The following is a 19,775-nucleotide window of genomic DNA, read 5'->3' as shown; positions in this document are numbered from 1 at the left end:
GAAAACAAAAGGAAGGAAGCAGAGGCCTGTCTTCAACAACAAGCGGAGGAGACTGCTAAAGTTAAAGCTTCACTGACTCTCATGCAGACTCAGATGGATGAGCAACAACGTCAGTGGAAGAGGAAAAGCTCCACTACGTTTCTGAGAACATAGCGACAACATCAACAATGACGGCTGCAGCCATCAAGATGCAGGAGGACCTGGAAAACGAAAAAAGACAGTGGGACCAGGAAAAGGCCGACCTCCAGCACCGCTTACAATCCATGACCGAGGCCATCAAGAAGTCAGAAAAGAGTCAATGGACAGACTGCAACACCTAGAACAGCAGATTGAGGAGGCGCCAAAAAAAGTGAAGAAGAAATCTCTGAAGAAGCGAATCCTCAAAAATTTCAAAAGAACTTGAGAGACCCAGCCTCAGCCTGACCTCAACCACAAGCCTATAACCCCTCTCCACCCCCGCCATCCGTTTCCCCTAACCCAAACCCCCATTTGTGTTTTTGTGTGTGTGAATGTGAGTGTAAATGGTTGTTTGTCCCTCTGTGTTTGTCCTGTGATGGCGAGGAGCCCCGTCCAGAGTGGCCTGGTGTCTCTCTGTGTTAATCCTGTGATGTACCTGCAGCTTGTCCTTACGGTATTGGACAAAAACACCTTTTGTCCATTTCCTGCTGGAATAAGCTCCAGACACCAATAGCAATATGCTCTAGCCATCTACGGACAATGAATGAATGAATGACTGAGTGAGTGAGTGAATGGTTGTTGTTTATTTGTCGGTGATGATGTGAAGATGATGAAGGAAAAGATCTCCGCTGACACTCTCTCCATTGCATATAAGAAAGGTTTATTACAAAAGATTACAGCGTCCAATACAAGCATTGCAACTGCTTGGAGAGCCCCTCTGCCAAATGGAGACTCTCCCGATCTCCTCCGGTCGTCTCCTTTTATACCCAACATGTTTATCTAGATACATAACATCAGGAAATAAGGTCATCGCTCCACCATATGGAAAACATACAGAATTCCTTACTCATGGAAAAGATATCTTTACACTCAACTTAATAGTTACTTTTCTAACTCCAAAGTTCCTGTCTCCAAACATTAACCTATACATTTGCCGTTTCCACACCTGACCTTTAATCGCTTGTTCTTCAACTGTACCTTATCTTTGCTTCTTCTTCTGTTCTTAATCTGTTGGACCGTCTATTTCCTAACCCTACCATACACACTGACTGCTTTATCCATTGCCTTGGTCCACATCTTATGAATGGTTAACTTCACAGAATGTTTCTTTTGAAATATACCTCATGGTTTCATTAACAGCACAAAAATAAAAAAAACAACAACATACACTAATGTTTACACATCTCTTCTCTAAGTTGAGTTATAAATTCTGAATATTTAAAGTAGCGTGACAGAATCTGAGTTTAAGAAAAAACAAAGCTGAAGTTGTTTTCATGCATTTGTGCAAATTATAATTCATAGGTTTATTCTTTTATGGTATGGTTTTGTTCTTTTTTGAAATCGGTAATCAAAGATGAACATGTAACTCACTCATGGCTGATTAAACCTTGCTATAGATTCATGAAGAGTACTTCGGATGTACAGTTCCTTCTGCACAGTGTTATTGCTAGTCTTATGTGTCTCTTTACTTTCTTATTAATGTGTTTGGACATAATGAGACCCCAATGTCTGAATTCAAATCACTCTTTTCTTAAAGATAACACTAAACCTGTTTGACTTCAACAACACATTGTGGTGGCTTTTGTTTCAGGCAAACTAAAAAACTAAATCCATTACACAGTCACAAAGACTGACGGTGACTAAATTGTCTGTGGGTGCTTAAAATGTCAAAGTAATACCATGGAAACATTGTTTTGACATATAGACAGAAAGTCATGTTGCTAAACATTTATTTTTCTCTGAGAACACAGAACGGTCTAAAATGATTTATAAACCATATTACAAAGTGTCTAAAAATCAGTCATGGTATATCCAAAAAGCATTTAAAAAATGCAACTGGCTTGTCTTCTCAAAAACTCTACAAGTCCTTTTTAGATAAATAGGGAATTAATGTTGAAAATGAAAATGAATGAAAAAATTTTAAAAAATATGCACAAACTAGTATGAATTTGACATAACAATGATATAAACACTCAGGGTTTTTATTTATTTTTGGTGCTGTCTGTTCTATTTGTGGTTAAAACAGATACATTCATCTTAGTTTGCATGGGTTTGATCTTTTTTCAATAATGGTTTTAAACATATCAATATTTCCTCAGTTTTCTTCTCATCAGAACCTTGAAGGTCATGAAACACTAACTACCGATCCTTATTTACATGGCCTACCATTTAATCAGGTGGTTGAGCAGTAGTGGCAGTTTTATCAATAGCAGTTGATGCAAAGAAAGAGCAGTGGCCAGGACCACAGATGAGAAACATACAGCTCTGCAGATAAGAGAGTCCATAAAGTCCATTAAGTCCATATGTATTGTATAGCTTTAATTTCAATATATTTTGGTAAACAGCTAAAATAAAAAAGTCTCCCAACCATTTATAGACCTATCTAGAACATGCAGTGGTTAGTATTTTCAATCTCCAGACAAATTAAAAAATATGGAGATTAATAAGAGTCAAATGATCAAAGTAAAGACTAATAGGGCAATAAAAATTCTTTGCTTGTAATGAATTTGTGGGGTTTTGGGATTTGGGTACTTCTATTCCATACTGGGTACAGATGTTCCTGTACTCTATTCCAGCCACTTGGTTGTGTCTCTCCATGTACGCTGACCCGGCTAGCATCTTACACCCTGCCACTATGTCCTGGACTTTCTCAGGGGCATCTTTGCATAGTCTGCACCTTGGGTCTCATCTATTCTTGTAGATCTTGGCCTCTATGGCTATTGTACCTAGGGCCTGTTCTTGTGCTGCCATGATTAGTGCCTCTGTGCTGTCTCTAAGTCCAGCCTTTTCCAGCCACTGGTAGGTTTTATCAAAAAATCAAAAAAATAAAAGGAGGGAAACAAAAGGTGAAGAAAAGAGTGCACGAAAATTGAGGGACAAGTGATTTCTTTTCTGATTTTCCACTTTGTCTCTTTGTCCTTTCATCCTTTACTCTCTCTTTTGGTGACACTCCTTCCCTTCCTTTACCCTCATCATCCCTTCCTCTTTCTCCTTTTCTTTTCACAAACCTGCAACAGTTCTTCTCCTCCATCCATCTCCTCTCAATTGTCTCTATTCCTTCCTGTTTCCAATTGTCTTACGCTCACCTCATTCTTCTCCTTCTCCTTCACTGAACACATATTCCCCTCCATCATCCTCTCTCCCTCTCTTTCTCTCCCTCCATCAGGTTGGTGGTTTGACGCCTGCGGTTTCTCCAACCTGAACGGCATCTACTACAACGTCGGCCACAACATCAGGAAGCTCAACGGCATCAAGTGGCACCACTTCCGAGGTCCCAGCTACTCCCTGCGCTCCACCTCCATGATGGTACGACCCTACGACTTCTAAAGTCTAACAGCAGCCCCTCCTCCTCCTTGGTAGTTCGACCCATCTGTCCTCTAAAGGCCTTCCTCAAGATGTGCACCATGCACCAGCACTGTGATGGTACAGTCCTAGAACACCCATTGGATCTAACATGGCACTTTCCTGACCTTAGCAAACTCTGCAACTCAAGAGATAACTGTAAAACATTAACTACTTCTTCTTCTGTCTGGGGCTTTGTTTTCATAACCCACCAAGGACGGATCACTCTAGAAAAGAAGTGGTTCTCATCTGAAGACATTTATAGAATCCAACACCGGAGAAGCTTCACGGTTTCTTCTTCTTCAGAGCCTCTCGTACATTAAAAATGTCATCATCAACAGACCTGATCAAAATGCCTTTTTTTAACATGACAGATTCCGTTACAAAACATATTCAGGTACACCCTGCAAAAACCGCGCTGACTAGACAGAAAACTAATCGACAACTACTTTTACACCAGCTGCTCAGATAATAATAAAGATTTACAATAATATTAATAATCTTCATGTACAGAAGATTCACATTGTTTGGCAAATTAAAACAAAGGAGTTACCCTCACAGTTAACTGACTGAGTGAAGTCCTAAAAGTTGGGATCTCCTGAAGTTGATGAAGAACTCGTTTGGTTTTCCAGTGTTCAGAGAGAGGTTGTTTTCTGAGCACCAGTCCACCAGGTTCTGTATCTCTTAGAAAATATGCTAAATACCAGAACATTCATGAAGACAGGATTTAGAGCAGGACTGTTATATTAATTCACTAGTGTACCTAATGAACTGGCAAGTGAGTGTATATTAACACTGGCTGTTAAAACAGATTTATAAAACATTATAATTCTCCATAAACATCTGTTTTTAAAAGAGATTTCAAAGATGTCCCCTCTAGTTTTCAACTACATTAAAGGAATCTAATTAATGAGCTCGTACTTTTTTGTACCGACCAGAAGGTTATGGATTAAGTGATCAAATAATTAGCTGCTGTCTTTAACAGTGCTGATTCTTGGCAGAAGGCACATCACACTGTCTTGTAGTTTTAAAATAAAAATGAAGAAGAACACAACAGACCAACAGCCCTGGACAGAAGAACTTAGATGTAGAGGTTATGAAATGATGAGGAGGGGCAGGACAGTCGGACAGTCTCTGTGGATTGTATGAGAATTGAAGAGGATGAGAACTGAAGAAAATGAGAACTGAAGTGTGAACTATGAACTTAATATAAACACAGCTCTATTCATCGATGAACAATGAATGGCTGACAGCTGACAACTGTCACCACAAGTTAGACAGAGGATTGATCTAATGAGCCTGGAAGCAACTTCCTCCACCCACAACATTTTTATGGTGGCAGAACTTGGTCTGGAGTCTCTCCATTGGGAACCGATTATGCTCCAGCAAAGTTCTACTGGGCCTGTCAAGTTTTTTTGGGCGGGGCTTTATGTGTTGATGGACAGAAGAACAACAAAGACGTCATGTGAACACCATGGAGTTGGATTAGTTGCCAAATAATTAGCTCTGATTGGTTGGAGGACTATCCAATTGCATGCAGAGGTATTTTTTTTTTCTCTGTTTAAAACACGCCCCGTAAGGAAATTCAGATGTTACCAAACTCATATTCTAATAAGCATATAAGAGTGGATGCGTCTGGCTACTGATAAACTGGAATATCATCAGGAGCAACGCGACATGACGTCCTGCAGGAAGAGCTGTCTCTCCCCTGAGCATCTCCTCCTGTGGTTTGGGTTTGTTGTAGAGCTCCTGGAGGGTCCACATATTAGACTGGACCACACCGTCTTCTCCATAGTCTTCTTCAGACACTAATGTTACATGGACATCAGAGATCATGAAACAGCTCACCAGCTAATCCCGAACTCTCTTTTCTGAGTAAAAGCAAAGCTTTGTGCCTAATAAACAGAAACTGGTGGATAGCTACTAAGAGACACACAACTGGAGAGAGATTGAACATTTTAAGATGAATTATTATTCAAGAAATAATGACTAACAGACTGAATACATTGATGGACGCAAAATAATGTTTTTGTTTATGGCAACGTTTCAAGAAGAAAGAAACAAATGAAATGGACAGAGAGGGAAATAGCACACACGAAAAGCTTTTCCCTGTTGTTTTATGTAGAAAATCTGGACAATGAGTAAAGAATTCTATGATTTATGAGTTCAGATCCTGACACAAAGAAATCTGGCTCTAATTCCCTTTCCAATCCAAACCACCTGGACTTGTTTGATTTTGGAGTCCAAATCAATCCTCCCTTCATCACATTTAAAGAGTTACAGGACACGTTTATGTTATCCAGTGGTTGGTTGTAATTTTCATCTGAACTTTTCTGTCTTTACACTTGCCCATGCGAGACATTGTAGAATAATATAGACAGACACCGATCACGTCTCCAGATGAATGGGCGATTGAGTCTAAAATTTATCTTATGACAAAGTGTCGTAAATTAAGCTAGACTTTATAATGCTGAGACAAATAAAGTTGACTCTCTAGAGGAAAAACTTCATAAAGATAAATTAAGCTTGTTTGAAAGGTGGTTTCCTGTCAACAGTTTACAGGCGCCTTATTTGTTCGGATGCAATACCACAATTGACCACAAGGGCAACTTAGCTACTAAAGCTTCTTATCTGCCCTTTTAATGTGTCCATGCACCAATATCAGAAAACTTTTTTCCCTTCATTCAAGAACGAGTAAACCAGGGAGCTTGATGAGAACATTGTGTCTCATTTATTATAATGCTAAGTTTCTCAAGTATCACACAGACTCCATAAATGTCTCGGCATATTTGAATAAAACATTAAAAAAAAAAAAAAAAAAAAAAAACTACGAAAACAAAGCTGAAGCAAAGCCAACTGTTACTTGGATGAATGGTAAAAGGTCTTCAAGAAACACAACAGTACCATCCACAAAGGAAAGAAAGCAGGCTCAAATCAAATTTATCCAGTTCCAGGAAAGTATCTGGACTCAGATGAATTTCAGGTGGATAACACCCACAGATGTCTTTATTTAAACTTAAACTCCTTATCTGTTAAATAACTTTTTTTGTTTGTCAATTATATTTATATAGCAAAGAAAACAAAACAAATAAAATAGCAGAAAACTAGAAGAGAAAGTGAATTCTTCCAAACCTTGTTTTCAGGTATCAGTTAAGCCTGATGTCCCTATAATATTTAAGGATTGTACGTTTTTCCAGATGTTCAAAAAGCAGCCTTTGGGTTTGCAAAATTTTAAAGGAATTATTCAACTCTTCAAAATCTTCTGGCTAAGACGTGGATGAAAATGTTGAACTGCAAACACGTAGCTGGTGCCAGCAGCCAGTTAGCTTAGCTTAGCATAACGACTGGGAACTAGGGGAAGTAGCTAACTCATAACTTTTCAAATTAACCAACATTTTACCTAACTGCACCTCTGGAGCTTACAGATTAACGTCTATTATCTCATTTTTCACATGCACATAAATGTGTTGGAAAAAAACAGCAGTCCTTGATGGTATGGGAGTTTAATTCTGTGTCTTGTCTTTACGCTAAGCTAACTGATGTTAACTGAGACTTGTATCTCTTCTTTCATCTCAATCTTTTCAGGAGCGCAAACAAAGGAATTTTCCTGCTGAACTGTTCCTTTAACAAAAAAAAGTATTTAGATAATCTTCATAGCTATGAGTTTCCTCACAAAATGTGGTGATTCAAAGTTTGCGTCTTCGTCCAGATTCATTCTCCTTGAAACTGTAGTAGATTAAGTTTGTTACATGACAACAAAACATTTCTGAGTGAAGTTATCATGTTTTATTTGTTTGCATTAACACTTTGCTCTTATTAAATTGCACTTTATGGAAGAGAAGATGAGGACAGATGGAGTGTGTGGTGTAACTGTCGCCCTCAGTGTTACTGGGTGTTGTTCTGTGTCCAGGCTGCTTCAAGATCATAACAACAGTTTTCACCTTTTCTGTGTTAACCTTGTTTTTTTTTATAGATATACGTGTGTGTAATGAAACTAAACAATTTTCAGTATTTTGTATAATAAAATCTGTTATAAAATCTGTTGTGTCCAATTTACTTTTGCATTTCAGAACATACAGGACGCAGCCAGTCAGTCTCATGACATGCGGAAGCTGCAGGTTGAATACAGGTTCCAGTATATTAGATTATACGACACATTCACTGATACATGATGATTTAAGCTTTTCCTGATGCACAACTATTCAGACTAATACCACAAATTTAAACAACCAGAGAGAGAAGAGAGATAAAAATAGTGAGAGGTTAAAAATGTGAAGCACAAAGGAAATTACGATACTTAATCCTACATGAACTGACTCTATAACAGTGCTTATGAAACTGCAGAGAAAAATCTATTAGTTCGAGAGATTTTCTTTTAGGTTTACAAGTAAATTACTGTAACCTTGTCTCTATTTCCATCTGTGGTAGATGTTGCTTCAGAATATTTGCATAAGTTATCATCTGAAGAGATGTAAAATTTAAAAAGTGTGCATCAGGTATTGATTAAGCCCAGAGGAGATCAATAAAACAGAGAAAATATCAGCAAAACTCTGCATAATGAATCTGTCCCAGGTTTGTTTTCAAAAGAAATCCACTGTTAAAAAAAATAAAATAAAAAAAAGTACACATACATGAAGTGCCAGCAATTTTTTTTTTACCCCTGTTATTTGTCACAGAAGACCAGGAAATACAATACTACACAATACAATATATATATATATATATATATTCCAAATTAAAATATAAAATTTAAACAGCAATCAAATAAACTATCAGAAAGCATGTACGCACATATATATAGTATGATGATACAAAACACAGCAGAGGTAGGAAAATTAAATAAAAAATTCTGAGTATTTTCATAAAGAGAACTTAGAGTAAAGCTTCCGTGTTTCTCTGTCTCCCTCTTGTGGTCAGAGTGTGTTACCACATGTTAATAATACACTGAAGTCAATATAAATTGTTACGCAGATTTATTGAGAAACACGTCAGAACCCAAACAAATATCTCGAGCACATCAAACAAAACAATTAACATGAATGTGTCAGGATTTTTTTATTTCTCTTGCCTGACTTCGTTCTCGGTGTCCCCCGTCCCCAACCGTCCTGATTGGACTTCGCTTTTACTCGATTAAATTTGTCCCTGTACAGCTCCTATAGAACCACTTCCGGTACAGAGAGAGGCAGCTGAATTGTGTTAGCGGTTTTTGTGAAGGTCGTAAGTCCAACTTGTGAGTATTTCGCAGAATGTAAACTGTTTAAATGTAGGATATAATGTCCTGCCATTTCAAATTAACAATGACTTCAGGATTTTTGTGTTTCCCCCTCATTTTGCCGCTTTTCTCCTCATTTGTAGCTAGCGACTTAGCGGTTAGTTGTTATCGACCTAGCGAACATTAGCTCTTCATGCTGCCCACGTTAGCAAATGCTAACAGGAAACTCGTTATGTTCGTTAACGTCAAGGCAGAATATTAATGTTACTTGTGCATATTGTGTAGTAGTATAGTTTATATCTCTCCCCTGTTATTGTTATAAGTCCCAACAGTAAGAATATAGACGTCGGTTTTGTGGTATTTTGTGTCAGGTGTTGTGCTAGCTACTATCACTTTGACCCTGCGCCTGGACTGCGTCTATTATACGTACGTTTTTTACATTTAATGGTCACCATTACTCTGTTGAGTGACATTCTTAATGTTAATATATTTAAATACTTGTAGCGTGTCTGTCGGTATGAAGCAGGACACACGTTTTTAGGCTGTTCTTTAGGTTACACTCTCACTGACAGGAGGTCATACGATCTGAGTGCTGACCTGACTTGGCAGCCGTGAATGATGGCGAACAGCCTTCACACATACACACATGATTATTACAAATGTGGCTCGTTATTGATATCAGTTTGTACCAATTGGTTCATTGTGTGATTCTCAAAACGTGCGGAGGAAGTGTTAAAATAAAAAGGCAGAATTCGTTGTGGCTAAGGTTAGTTGACCTTTAGATGACTGAATTTTTTTGTCACTTTTTTACAAACTGTATTTGACACAAAGATAGTCTGTAAATAATACATTGTATGAGTGATATTTTTTGGCAAAACTAACTTTGTAGATTCATCGTCCCAGATGAGAGGAGAGGATTTGTGGCTTTTCGTCTATTTTATGTCCTTGTAAAATGAATATTTGGCTCTGAGCAAAACTATATATTTGAAGGATTTGCCTTCACTACAAAAATACTTTTAAAAGTTATATCTGAAAACACCCCAACACTTACTCAGATTAATTTGGTGATCGATCTGTTTGAGGCCAGTATAGGAAATAAGAGTCACAGGAAGCAAAATCTGCCACAGTTGACAAATCTACACCTGACTGTTTTAAGACGGACTTGAAAAAATAAAACCATCATTTAAGGTCGACTCAGGAAATTATGCACGGGTGTTTTCTGAGGTTTGGACTCTGACCGTGAGCTGTTTTCTTTCTCTGTCTCTTCCTCCTCATTCTCTCTGCTTACTTTCTGTTGTCTAATAAAAAAGTACCCAAACTGCACCATGACCACACTGCTAAAGCGTTTGAAAATGAAAGCAATCATGATTATCAGTCTAAATGTGCAGAAACAAACTGCTGGAAAGCAGTGCTGTCATGCTAGCTCAATTCTCCTTCCAGCACTTATTTTAGGGTACTGTTCGAATCACTAAAGCGCCTTTATTTTGGACCATCAAATTCTTTCTGTTAGGGATGCACCAAAATGAAAATTCTTGGCCAAAACCGAAAATGACGTAACCAAGGCCGACAACCGAAACACCGAAAGAAATTATTATGACAGTTATTAGTACCATTGCATTTATGGCTATGACTGTGTACTAACCTCACTAAACTCAAGGCATTACAATTGCATAAATTAATAGTAAAGTTTCAAAGAATAAATCAGTTACAAAATTAGGAAAATATTTATTTAGCACATTCCAACAATGCACAATTCAAAATAAAATGTTTAACTTGACCCCACTCATGTGTACATTAAATAATAATGGAGCAGAAGCTTTTGCAGCTGGAAATCAGCATCGATCCACTGTGCAGTTAGACTGAGCATATTTGTTTTTTATTTTTATTAAGAAAAATTGGTGAAAAAAAATAGCGCTGTCCCTTTAAGAAACACGGTAGTCTTAATTGAAGCTGTGCATGGCTGTGGGTGTGTGCCACCAAATGGGCATGTTGCAATAAAAAGTGAAAAAGAAACAAAACAAAAAGATGAACGTTTGTCTTGCTGTTTGTTTTGGTGGTGCAACAGATAAATGATTAGACTAATATTTAAAACTTTTTTTTTTTTCAATGGCACGCGATCTACCCGCACGATCGCAATCGACGTATTGGGCTTGGATGTTTGGATTTCAGGTGATAAATTAAACCCGACATGGAGAAATTCTTTGCCGATGCACGCCTCTTGAAATTTTAGCATTACACGTTGCAAATTGCTATCAGTGGGTCTTTATATAATATTTATATAATACTTTATATATTGAACTACGTCCACACGGCAGACTGGCCCATGTTGGCTGCGGTTGTTGCTTGCGTCATCACAACATCCTATTTTGGCCGTGTCGTTTCGGTGATAAAAGTCTTTAGGCCGAAAACCGAAAATGCACTTTTGGGCCATTTTCGGTGGCCGAATTTGGTGCATCCCTACTTTCTGTCAATTTCTACCTCAGCTTCTCTCCATGGTTCACTTCATAAACTAACTGGCCCAGCTTTCATCATAAAAGATGTCAGCCTTTTGGGGCAGGTTAACATCTATGTTAGTTCATCTGGTTTTGTCGGAAGTAGGTTTCTCTTGGTTGTGTGCTAACACCTTTTGTCTTTTCTGTTCAGGACATCAGCCATGTCTCTGCCAAAGCCAGTGATGAGGGGGATGCTGGCAAAGCGTCTGAGGTTTCACCTGCCCCTTGCTTTTGCTTTGGCTATTTCTGCTGCAGTAGCCTTTAAGGTGAGAGGAAGACACAAACTATTAGTACACAAAAAAAGCTGAAACAGCACAAAACCGAAATTTCTAGTGCTAGGTGGAATTGTCTGTGGAGACACCTTTTAATGCAAGGTCTGACCACAGGCACATAGAGCTGGTTGCGTAAGGTCGGATTTTAATCCAAGGTCTGAACAGGACCTCAGTGTAGAAATCCGGGCCAACTTAAATCTCTGCGAACTGTGAAACCAAATAATCTATAAATGCTGTATTTACTACTTTTATTTTAGTCAAAAGCTTCTCTCTTGTTTCAGATCAGTGTTTGAAGCTTAACATTAGCATTTTCCCTGCTAGCTAACTGAACAAACCGATGTGTCTTTTGTTCCCACAGTACGGGGTGACAGAGCCAAGAAAACAGGCCTACGCCGACTTCTACAAGCAGTATGATTCTGTCAAAGACTTCAATGCCATGAGGGAAGCCGGCGTCTTCCAGAGCGTGCGGCCCTCTGGGGAGTAAAACCACCGTGAGTCTGATTAATGGACCACCAGGTCGTCTGTGAGGCCATGTGCATGTTAAATATTGTTCGATGTGAAACATTAAGAGAAAACCATTTAGATCTGTGTCTCATATCTCTCGTTCTTTCCTGCAGCTCTGGTTCTTTGTCATTCATTCCTGTCTGAAGATGGTTCCCTCTCATCCCCTCTGACATTATTTACCGATCAGACGTGAACATCGCTCTGATGCTCTGATGCTTTGTTGCTTTACGTGAAATAAACTATTCTATGAATGTGAGAGCCAACTTGTCTTTGTGTTAGCTCTATGAACATTAAGCTCCTAATCTCATCAAACATACTCCTGTCTTTTCTGCCTCAGCTTTTATAACAGTTAACTACCAATGAGTTTGGTTTGAGGAGCAGAAATTCAGACTTTGCAGTACTAAAATGTTTATGTGTACTACGAACCAACACTTATTATAAAAGTGAGAATATACTTAAAATGTTAATCATATCCTGAACATGTTGTCTTAACAGTCAAAATCCCCAAAATGTGGCACTTACTGTCACAGAAAAGTGAGAGAAAATCCACATTTGCTTTAAAATGTCTTAAAGTTTTGTAGTTTAATAAAAGATTTACTAACTAATCATTTCAGCTGCAGAGTGCTGAAATGCCCAGGTTTTAGTCCAGAACCAAAAACATAATTTAAAATACCACTGACTTTTTTCAACATTTAAAGTTAACTGAATGCTCTACCTTGGATCTGAACCTTGAGTGGTATGTGGTGTTCATTCGATATCCCATAGTTTATTTAGTAACTATCTCAACCACAGGAGGGGCATGTCAGCGACTGACTTGAAGGTTATATCAGCCCTGTCTGTAATCAGAGGAGGGAACTGTGTGGACAGTGTCAGACTTCAGAAATTAAAAGTTAAAAAAAATAAAAGAACCCGCTGGCTGTGTCTTCATGCACATAATCATTTGTGTACATGTAACATTTGATCTAAGTTAAAACAATTTAATGATGATGCAGCCAAATACTGACTAAATATATGCAAATGACCCACTGGGAATGGGATACATAAAAGTTGAAATAAGACTTAATTTATTATTAGTTATATTCTGACAGTCATCAGAAAAAGAAAAAGAAATAAGTGATCCTAACTGACCTAAGACAGGATTTGAGTCGTCTTGTCTTATCTGTCTTATTCTGGTTCTTAAGAGCAATATTAGAGTTGTCAATACTAATTATATTTATTTGTGTTTTCCCAATTTAGTTTAGTTATTAAACAATGACTGTTTTATATATTTTTTCTAACCTTATTTTATTTCTATCTTTCCACTACCGTAACCTGCAATTGTAACCCCTACATTTCCCCTTGGGGAGGGTCTTATTATGAATAGGGATGTAGTGCACTACTGTTATATTTGAATGCATTAGTTTTCTCTAGTGTACCTACTGTAACTGGTTCCAGTTTAATAGATTATCAAGATATTTTCCCATGTACTTTCCCATAGATAAATGGATAACATTACATAACCAGCTCTATATTAAACAGACTAACTGATAATTAATGTACAACATTAAGGAAACACATTCTCTGCAGCTCAGCTCAAGGGAACATTTTGGGTTTGTCATTTTTTGACTAAAATGGGTTGAAACAGGTAAATAAACTGCAATACATGAATCTTTTCTTGATGGTTATGCGAAAGTAACATCTTCATGATGTATATTTCCATAAACAGTCTATAAACCCAATGATATGTCATTAACTTCCTCATATATCAAAGAGAAAACACATTTTAAGAATCAGAACATGCGATAAATGTGCTAGTTAATAAATTATGAAGATATTTTATGTTTTGGCAAGTGAGTACGCGTCAGCCTTCAAATGCAGAAAGACAAATCTATTTACAGCTGCTTTTTTTTAAACAAAAAAAAATAAATATATGAGTGTTTGTGGCGCCCCTCTGGCACCGTCCGGCACAGCAGCCTTTGTTCGCGCCGCCTTCCTGCCCACTCTTCACTTCCTGGTTTCTTCTACTGGATGTCAGAGCGGCTGCCAAAGGGGTCTGTCAAACAAGCCTAAAGTTGTGCGGACACGGGAGGAGGATGAACCCAGCGGTGAGGATCCGTCATCCGAATGAATCCCGCACAACCTGTTAACCCCGAGCTACAAAATGATAAAGAGACGTTGTGTTTTTTCGCAGCTACCAGACAGCGGCGGCAGGAGCGTTAGCAGCCTGAGCGGCTAGCCGTCCCGCGAGCTGCTGCTAGCCAGTTAGCGCGCTAGCAGACGGAGCTAGTGTTAGCATCGAGTGTCTAGTTAGAAACGTTGACCACCGCGGCTAAAGTTTGACTGCAGCCCGGACTTAGAAGAGACCGGAATCTGCTGAGGAGGACAGCATGGAGAACAAGGACAAAGTTCAGATGAGGAATCACCCTCGCAGGTAAAGCTATGCTAAAAATGAAATCTCGTCTCATTGATTATATGTAACTGTTGGTGAAGTTTGGTGGTGGTCTGAGAATTTGCCAAATATCCAGCCTTTAACATCTTATTATCTAATAAAAACGTTAGCCAATATAACATGACCAGCTCTAAATTGAACAGATTCACTGGAAATTAATGTAAATGTTAAGAAAACATGTTTATAACAATCCAAAAACAAAGCAGAAACAAGGGAAACTGGAGTTGTTGGGTTTGTTGTGGGTTTGATGTTTCCTATAGTCTACAGTTCTAAATGACTGGTGGGGAGTTTAGCTTTTTATTAAGAATATCTGTAGGTGGTGCTCACTCGAAACTCTCATGACAAAATATACAAAATATCTGTCATTTTAGGAATTTGTTTTGATGCCATTTTCTTTCCCTAATGAGTGGTTCTCTACCAACCCATTAATGACCAGGGACTACAGTACCAAGGAGATGTGCATTAAACTCCAGATATTTAGCTCTGCAGACTCGGATGAAACTTCTTCCAGACGCTCTACAAGTCCAGTTTCCCTCTTTTCAGCTTTGTTTTTTGATTATACCATGAACTGGATGACTGGGAAGACATATGTTCATAATGTCTTTCTTTGGCATGTCCCCTTGAATAACAATTCAATCTTATTTGCTCTTCTGTAAATGAAATACATTTTATTATAAGTGGATAACATTACACAACCAGTTCTAAATTAAACAGACTCACTGACTATTAATGTAAAACATTAAGAAAACACATTTTCTGCAGCTCAGCTCAAGAGAACATTTTGGGCTTGTCAACGGAACATGAGGGTTTAGAAAACTTTAATTTCCCATGACAATCTGGTCTTTTTCTTATTGGAGTTTTAGACTGAAAGAAATGAAATGAGTATTATGATATTCCCAAAGTAACTCCTCAGAATGTCTGTTTCCACTAACTATGGCATGATATTTACTTATCTTCCACAAAAGTCAAAGAAACAATTCTAGATGAAATGATTATCAAGATATCGGCCCATAAATTTCACATGAGTTTATCTCTTATTAAATTAGCGGAGACTTTGTCACAAACAGAGCCGTGGAGATCTGTCTTTATTCTGTTTATAGGTCTCGTCTTTTAATCTCAGCCCCTTTATTTGAATCAGCTCAGAGCAGCTACAGAAAGGTTGGTGTGTAAAACCAGATTAGAACACACCTCTGGTGTGGCAGAGAAATTAGGCCACTGGAACGATTTATGTCAGTTAAAATACGAGATACACCTGAATCTAAATGAGAAAGAAGTGTATGTGTGTGAGGTCAGTCCTGTCAATTTGTTCGCAAATAATCGGATTCAAAACTAAAGACAAGGCATAGACATACAACAATCTGCCATTAGATCAGTCATAAAGATGGAAGGCTTTAGCGTAGGTACCTAATATTTTGACCAGTGAGCGTATTTATTTTTTTGGCCTCATTTATCTAAAATGTTGAAGTGGTCTTCTTCCGGACATAACGGACGTAAATAAGGTGTTCAATACCTAAATCAAGTCACGCAAAATTGCCGCTCTCATCTCAGAAGTGACCACATTAGTTTATGTAATTTAACCTAAATCCTAACTTGTTCTTGCTTCAGTAAAAAGGGATCAAATTAAAACCACCACTCTCATGTCAACTCGATGAGGAAACAGTGGACGAGTGAGTGGACACGATAACAACCGAGCGACGTGGTTTACTGACATCCTCTTGATAAGTGGACAGAAAAGGAACTCCTCAGTTCCTACTGTCAAACACACTGAGCTCGCGAACAGCTTCCTTCAATAAACAATAAAGCAGCATGATATTCTATTAATGAGCTTCTCAACAGGCACACACACACATTTGATTTGTTTGACTTCCATAAACAGTGGGTTTGTTCTTAAAGACAGAGGAAAACAAACACATATTTAATAAGTTTGAATTAGGTGTGGATTAAATTAGTTTTTTGTTTTATTTTAGACAAATGCGTTCCCAATAAATAACAATTCATTATCAATTAATCTCTAAACTCAACTTGTTTGTTCTGTAATACGTCACCTAGTTAAATGTTTTGTTTTTGTTTGATAAATTCTTTCAAACTGAATACAATTTATTTTATTCGTAGTCTTGATAAATGTTTTAAAAAATATTTTATGCAGAGCAATTATCGATGAATGATTAAAAGAGCTTTAAACCAACAGTTGGCAGGATTTTTAATTAAATATGTATAGGGAATAGAGAGAGGATCTATGACCTAACTGTCTGTGATCAGGTTGCATTCTGGGTAATGTAGGTGCCAGATTTTTAGAAGGGAAGGCAATACTTGGAATAAAAGATGACACCGCAGTAGGGCTGCAAGAACTTGTCAACGTCATCCACGACTTAAATACATCAGTGAGTGGCAATGCCTGCTGAAAAAACCTGAACCCAAATGATCAAAACAATAAATTAATAAAAAAATGAATTAAACAGAGACCCTGACACTCAAGAGACACTTATGACTGGTTGTCAAAACAATAGGCTCTCTTAATTATTTGAAACTAATGCTGAATACCAGAACCTTCATAAAGACAAGATTAATGCAAGACTGTTTTATTTGAACGTTTTCACTGGTGTACACAATAAACTTCACAAGAATTGTGAATCTATATTTATGCTTTATTTTCTTCGTGCTAACTTGATATTTAGTAGATGTTATTTACTTGTCACTAAACAGCTGAGACTGACTGTAATTGTTTTTTTTTTTTTTACGGTGGTGGTCCGACTGACTGTACGCAGCAGTTTAGACTTAATTTGATATTTCCTCCCTCCTTCCTGCAGCCATCCTAAGTCATCCTCGCCTTTCATGGGTTTCATCTAGGACACATTTGGACCTATTCCTGTTTTTATACCAAAACTATTTTTGTCTCTTCACTTCAAACATCCATCAGTTGTTTGCTAGTACTACTGACATCTCAGCAGCAAGCAAAAGTGATCAGTAACATCTAAAAATAAAAGAGGAATTAAATATAAAATATGTAAGAAAGAAGAATACTGACCGTCTAATTCTTTCATTTACGGCCTTTAAATGTTGGCTCTGAGATTTCAGAGTATTTTTACTGTTTAATTAATATATATTTGTATATTGAAGTTAATGAATATGTGTGTATCAAGTTGTTGAAGTTTTATTTTGGATAAAAAGGATTCAGATAGTAATAATTACTGTCACTCATGTAGAGAAGATGATTTTTTTTGTAGACTTATAACTGGATTAAGGACGTTATTGTTGCTTTTTATCGGTAATGAATTAATTATTAGCTGATCTCCTGTCACTTCTTGGTCATTCCCCACCACTGAGACCTTCTCCTCACTGACGTCTTTCTGTCATTGCAGACAGCTGAAGAAGCTGAGCGAGGACAGTCTCACCAAGCAGCCAGAGGAAGTCTTTGATGTCCTGGAGAAGCTGGGTGAAGGGTGGGTCATTTACTCACACATCCGTAAACTCAGTCAGTCCTGATGGGAGGCACAGCCCGAGTTTCCAAATGTCTGTGTTTGTGCATTTAAACAGGACCTTAGTTTTTGCATTAATCATCTTTTTTTTCCCCGTCTTATTCTGTTAGTCACGACATCTAATTTCTTCTCCCCTCCCCGTTCAACATTAAGCTCCTCCCGTCTCTGGGGCCTGTCAACGTAAACACTTCTTCTTCATATCCTGTTTCTCAACTCTTCCTGTTCTGAGCGGCCGATTGACTCTGTGCTCGATGCCAGTCATTTCAACAACAAATAAAGCAACATAATGACCTTCCAGTAAATCCATCTTCATTTTCCACCAGCAGCCCCAGTGTTCACGAGACTCTGTAGTGTTTCCACTTATCTGTAAATTTATTTATTGGAACTTGGACACTTTCTCTTTGTGGGTTCATTTATGTAGGTGAGAAGAGACTCTGAACAAGTGTGAAAATAAAATATCCAACGTAGGTGTGAGAAACTCATCAGATAAAACATTAAAATGACAAACGGCTGAGAGATTTTACTTCCTCATATTTAGAAGGCCTAGCATAACAAAATACAGTATCATAACACAGGGCTCCACACATTTATTTAATTTTTTTACTTGGAGCACTGTGGCCCTTCACTGAACATTTTCAGGAGCGCTTAGAGTCGCACCTTAAATCGACCTGCAACGCAATTATTCATGTTTCATCTTTTTAACTGAGCTTTGGGCTTCATGTTTAAACTGTGCCTTAGCGGCTGACAGACACGGGTTTTGCCTCTAATGGTTTCAATCATGAACAACGCGCTAAAGCGTACGTCTGTGGCAGTTTATGTTCAATAAATTGGCACAGAAGTTAGACAACTTTTTCCAATAACTTTCCACAATGAAACAAATGAATGACAAGTTCCAACTTATTCACCATTTGACAGTTTGAACTAGAGTTGTCACGATACCAAAATGAGTAACCACGATACTATACCAGACAAAGTATCACGGTTCCGGGTATTATCGCGATACTGCAGCCTTTTTTTATTATTATTATTATTTCTATGAACTGCAATGTATTTGTACAAGTTATAAATACTTATTAATTACTTATAATGTTGAGCAAAATTAGTGGTGCCACTGACGATGCCGGCCCGGTGCTTCTGCCGTGGTGAGTGTGTTGTCTCGTGTTTGTGACTGTTAGCCGCGCGCGCGTCTGGGCGAGACAGAACTTTAGCTTGTTGTTTGTTTTGAAGCGAATTTCTATCTAAGCGGAGCTGTCTTCATGGAGTTCGTTCGTGCCGGCAGAAACACACGAACAGCCAATCAGCTAACAGACTAACAGACGGGCGGACCCAGCGTGCGGAAACAACCTATCATATCCCTGGACGTCACCAATAACAGGCAAACTGCCAATCATTCAGCAGCTGTGTAGTTCGGTTGCATGGTCGCGATGTGGGTTTGTTTACAAGGGAGTAGCATGCGTTGAGAAGCCGGGAGGTGAGTAGAGCCGGCCACTATGTAGCAGAAACTGGCACCGGTACTATAGTAATCCACGGTAGTACCGTCGTGTAGAATTTCTAGTATAGTAGGAACCGTTACGATTTGGTACCGTGGGTACCGTGCAACTCTAGTTTGAACACCAGCTTCAAACTGCAATTCAACCCAGAAGAAACACAGTTCTTTCTAATATTTACAGTTTTTTTTAATGCATAAAAAATGCTCTCTGTTTGTTTTCCCTGCGTTTCACACTCCTCTTCACAATAGGTCTCTGATCCTTCACTACAGTATAACACAACTTCCACTTTTTCAGACAGGATGTCCAGAAAAAACATCACGTTATCGATTGTTCTATAATAATAATAATAATGTTTTCCATACAGTGTATGATAACTGTCACT

At 38.1% G+C, this 19,775-nt stretch overlaps 3 protein-coding genes across 3 annotated transcripts in view; all 3 read left to right on the top strand.

Moving 5' to 3' along the window:
• Nucleotides 1-5,111, top strand: part of angpt4 (angiopoietin 4) — a gene marked incomplete at its 5' end in the record, with an annotated part of 60,466 nt that extends 55,355 nt beyond the window's left edge. Inside the window, 1 exon segment of the mRNA XM_084543463.1 lies at nucleotides 3,344-5,111. Within this exon segment, the coding sequence (XP_084399589.1) occupies nucleotides 3,344-3,504 (161 nt within the window). The 3' untranslated portion in view covers nucleotides 3,505-5,111.
• A 3,547-nt stretch (nucleotides 5,112-8,658) lies between these two features.
• On the top strand, nucleotides 8,659-12,255 carry cox6c (cytochrome c oxidase subunit 6C). Its single transcript, XM_084542183.1, has 4 exons — nucleotides 8,659-8,749; nucleotides 11,375-11,489; nucleotides 11,854-11,986; nucleotides 12,113-12,255. The coding sequence occupies exons 2-3, from the start codon at nucleotides 11,385-11,387 to the stop codon at nucleotides 11,977-11,979; spliced, it is 231 nt and encodes a 76-aa protein (XP_084398309.1). The 5' UTR covers nucleotides 8,659-8,749; nucleotides 11,375-11,384; the 3' UTR covers nucleotides 11,980-11,986; nucleotides 12,113-12,255.
• A 1,742-nt stretch (nucleotides 12,256-13,997) lies between these two features.
• LOC311486765 (serine/threonine-protein kinase 3/4-like) overlaps nucleotides 13,998-19,775 on the top strand; it is a 28,725-nt gene continuing 22,947 nt past the window's right edge. The window contains exons 1-3 of the mRNA XM_084542757.1: nucleotides 13,998-14,083; nucleotides 14,170-14,409; nucleotides 17,787-17,867. Coding sequence (XP_084398883.1) covers nucleotides 14,366-14,409; nucleotides 17,787-17,867 — 125 coding nt within the window. The 5' untranslated portion in view covers nucleotides 13,998-14,083; nucleotides 14,170-14,365. The remainder of the gene's footprint in view (nucleotides 14,084-14,169; nucleotides 14,410-17,786; nucleotides 17,868-19,775) is intronic.

Source organism: Chelon labrosus, assembly GCF_963514085.1.
Source record: "Chelon labrosus genome assembly, chromosome: 4".
NCBI classification, from domain to species: domain Eukaryota; kingdom Metazoa; phylum Chordata; class Actinopteri; order Mugiliformes; family Mugilidae; genus Chelon; species Chelon labrosus.
This window is presented reverse-complemented; position numbering and strand designations above follow the sequence as displayed.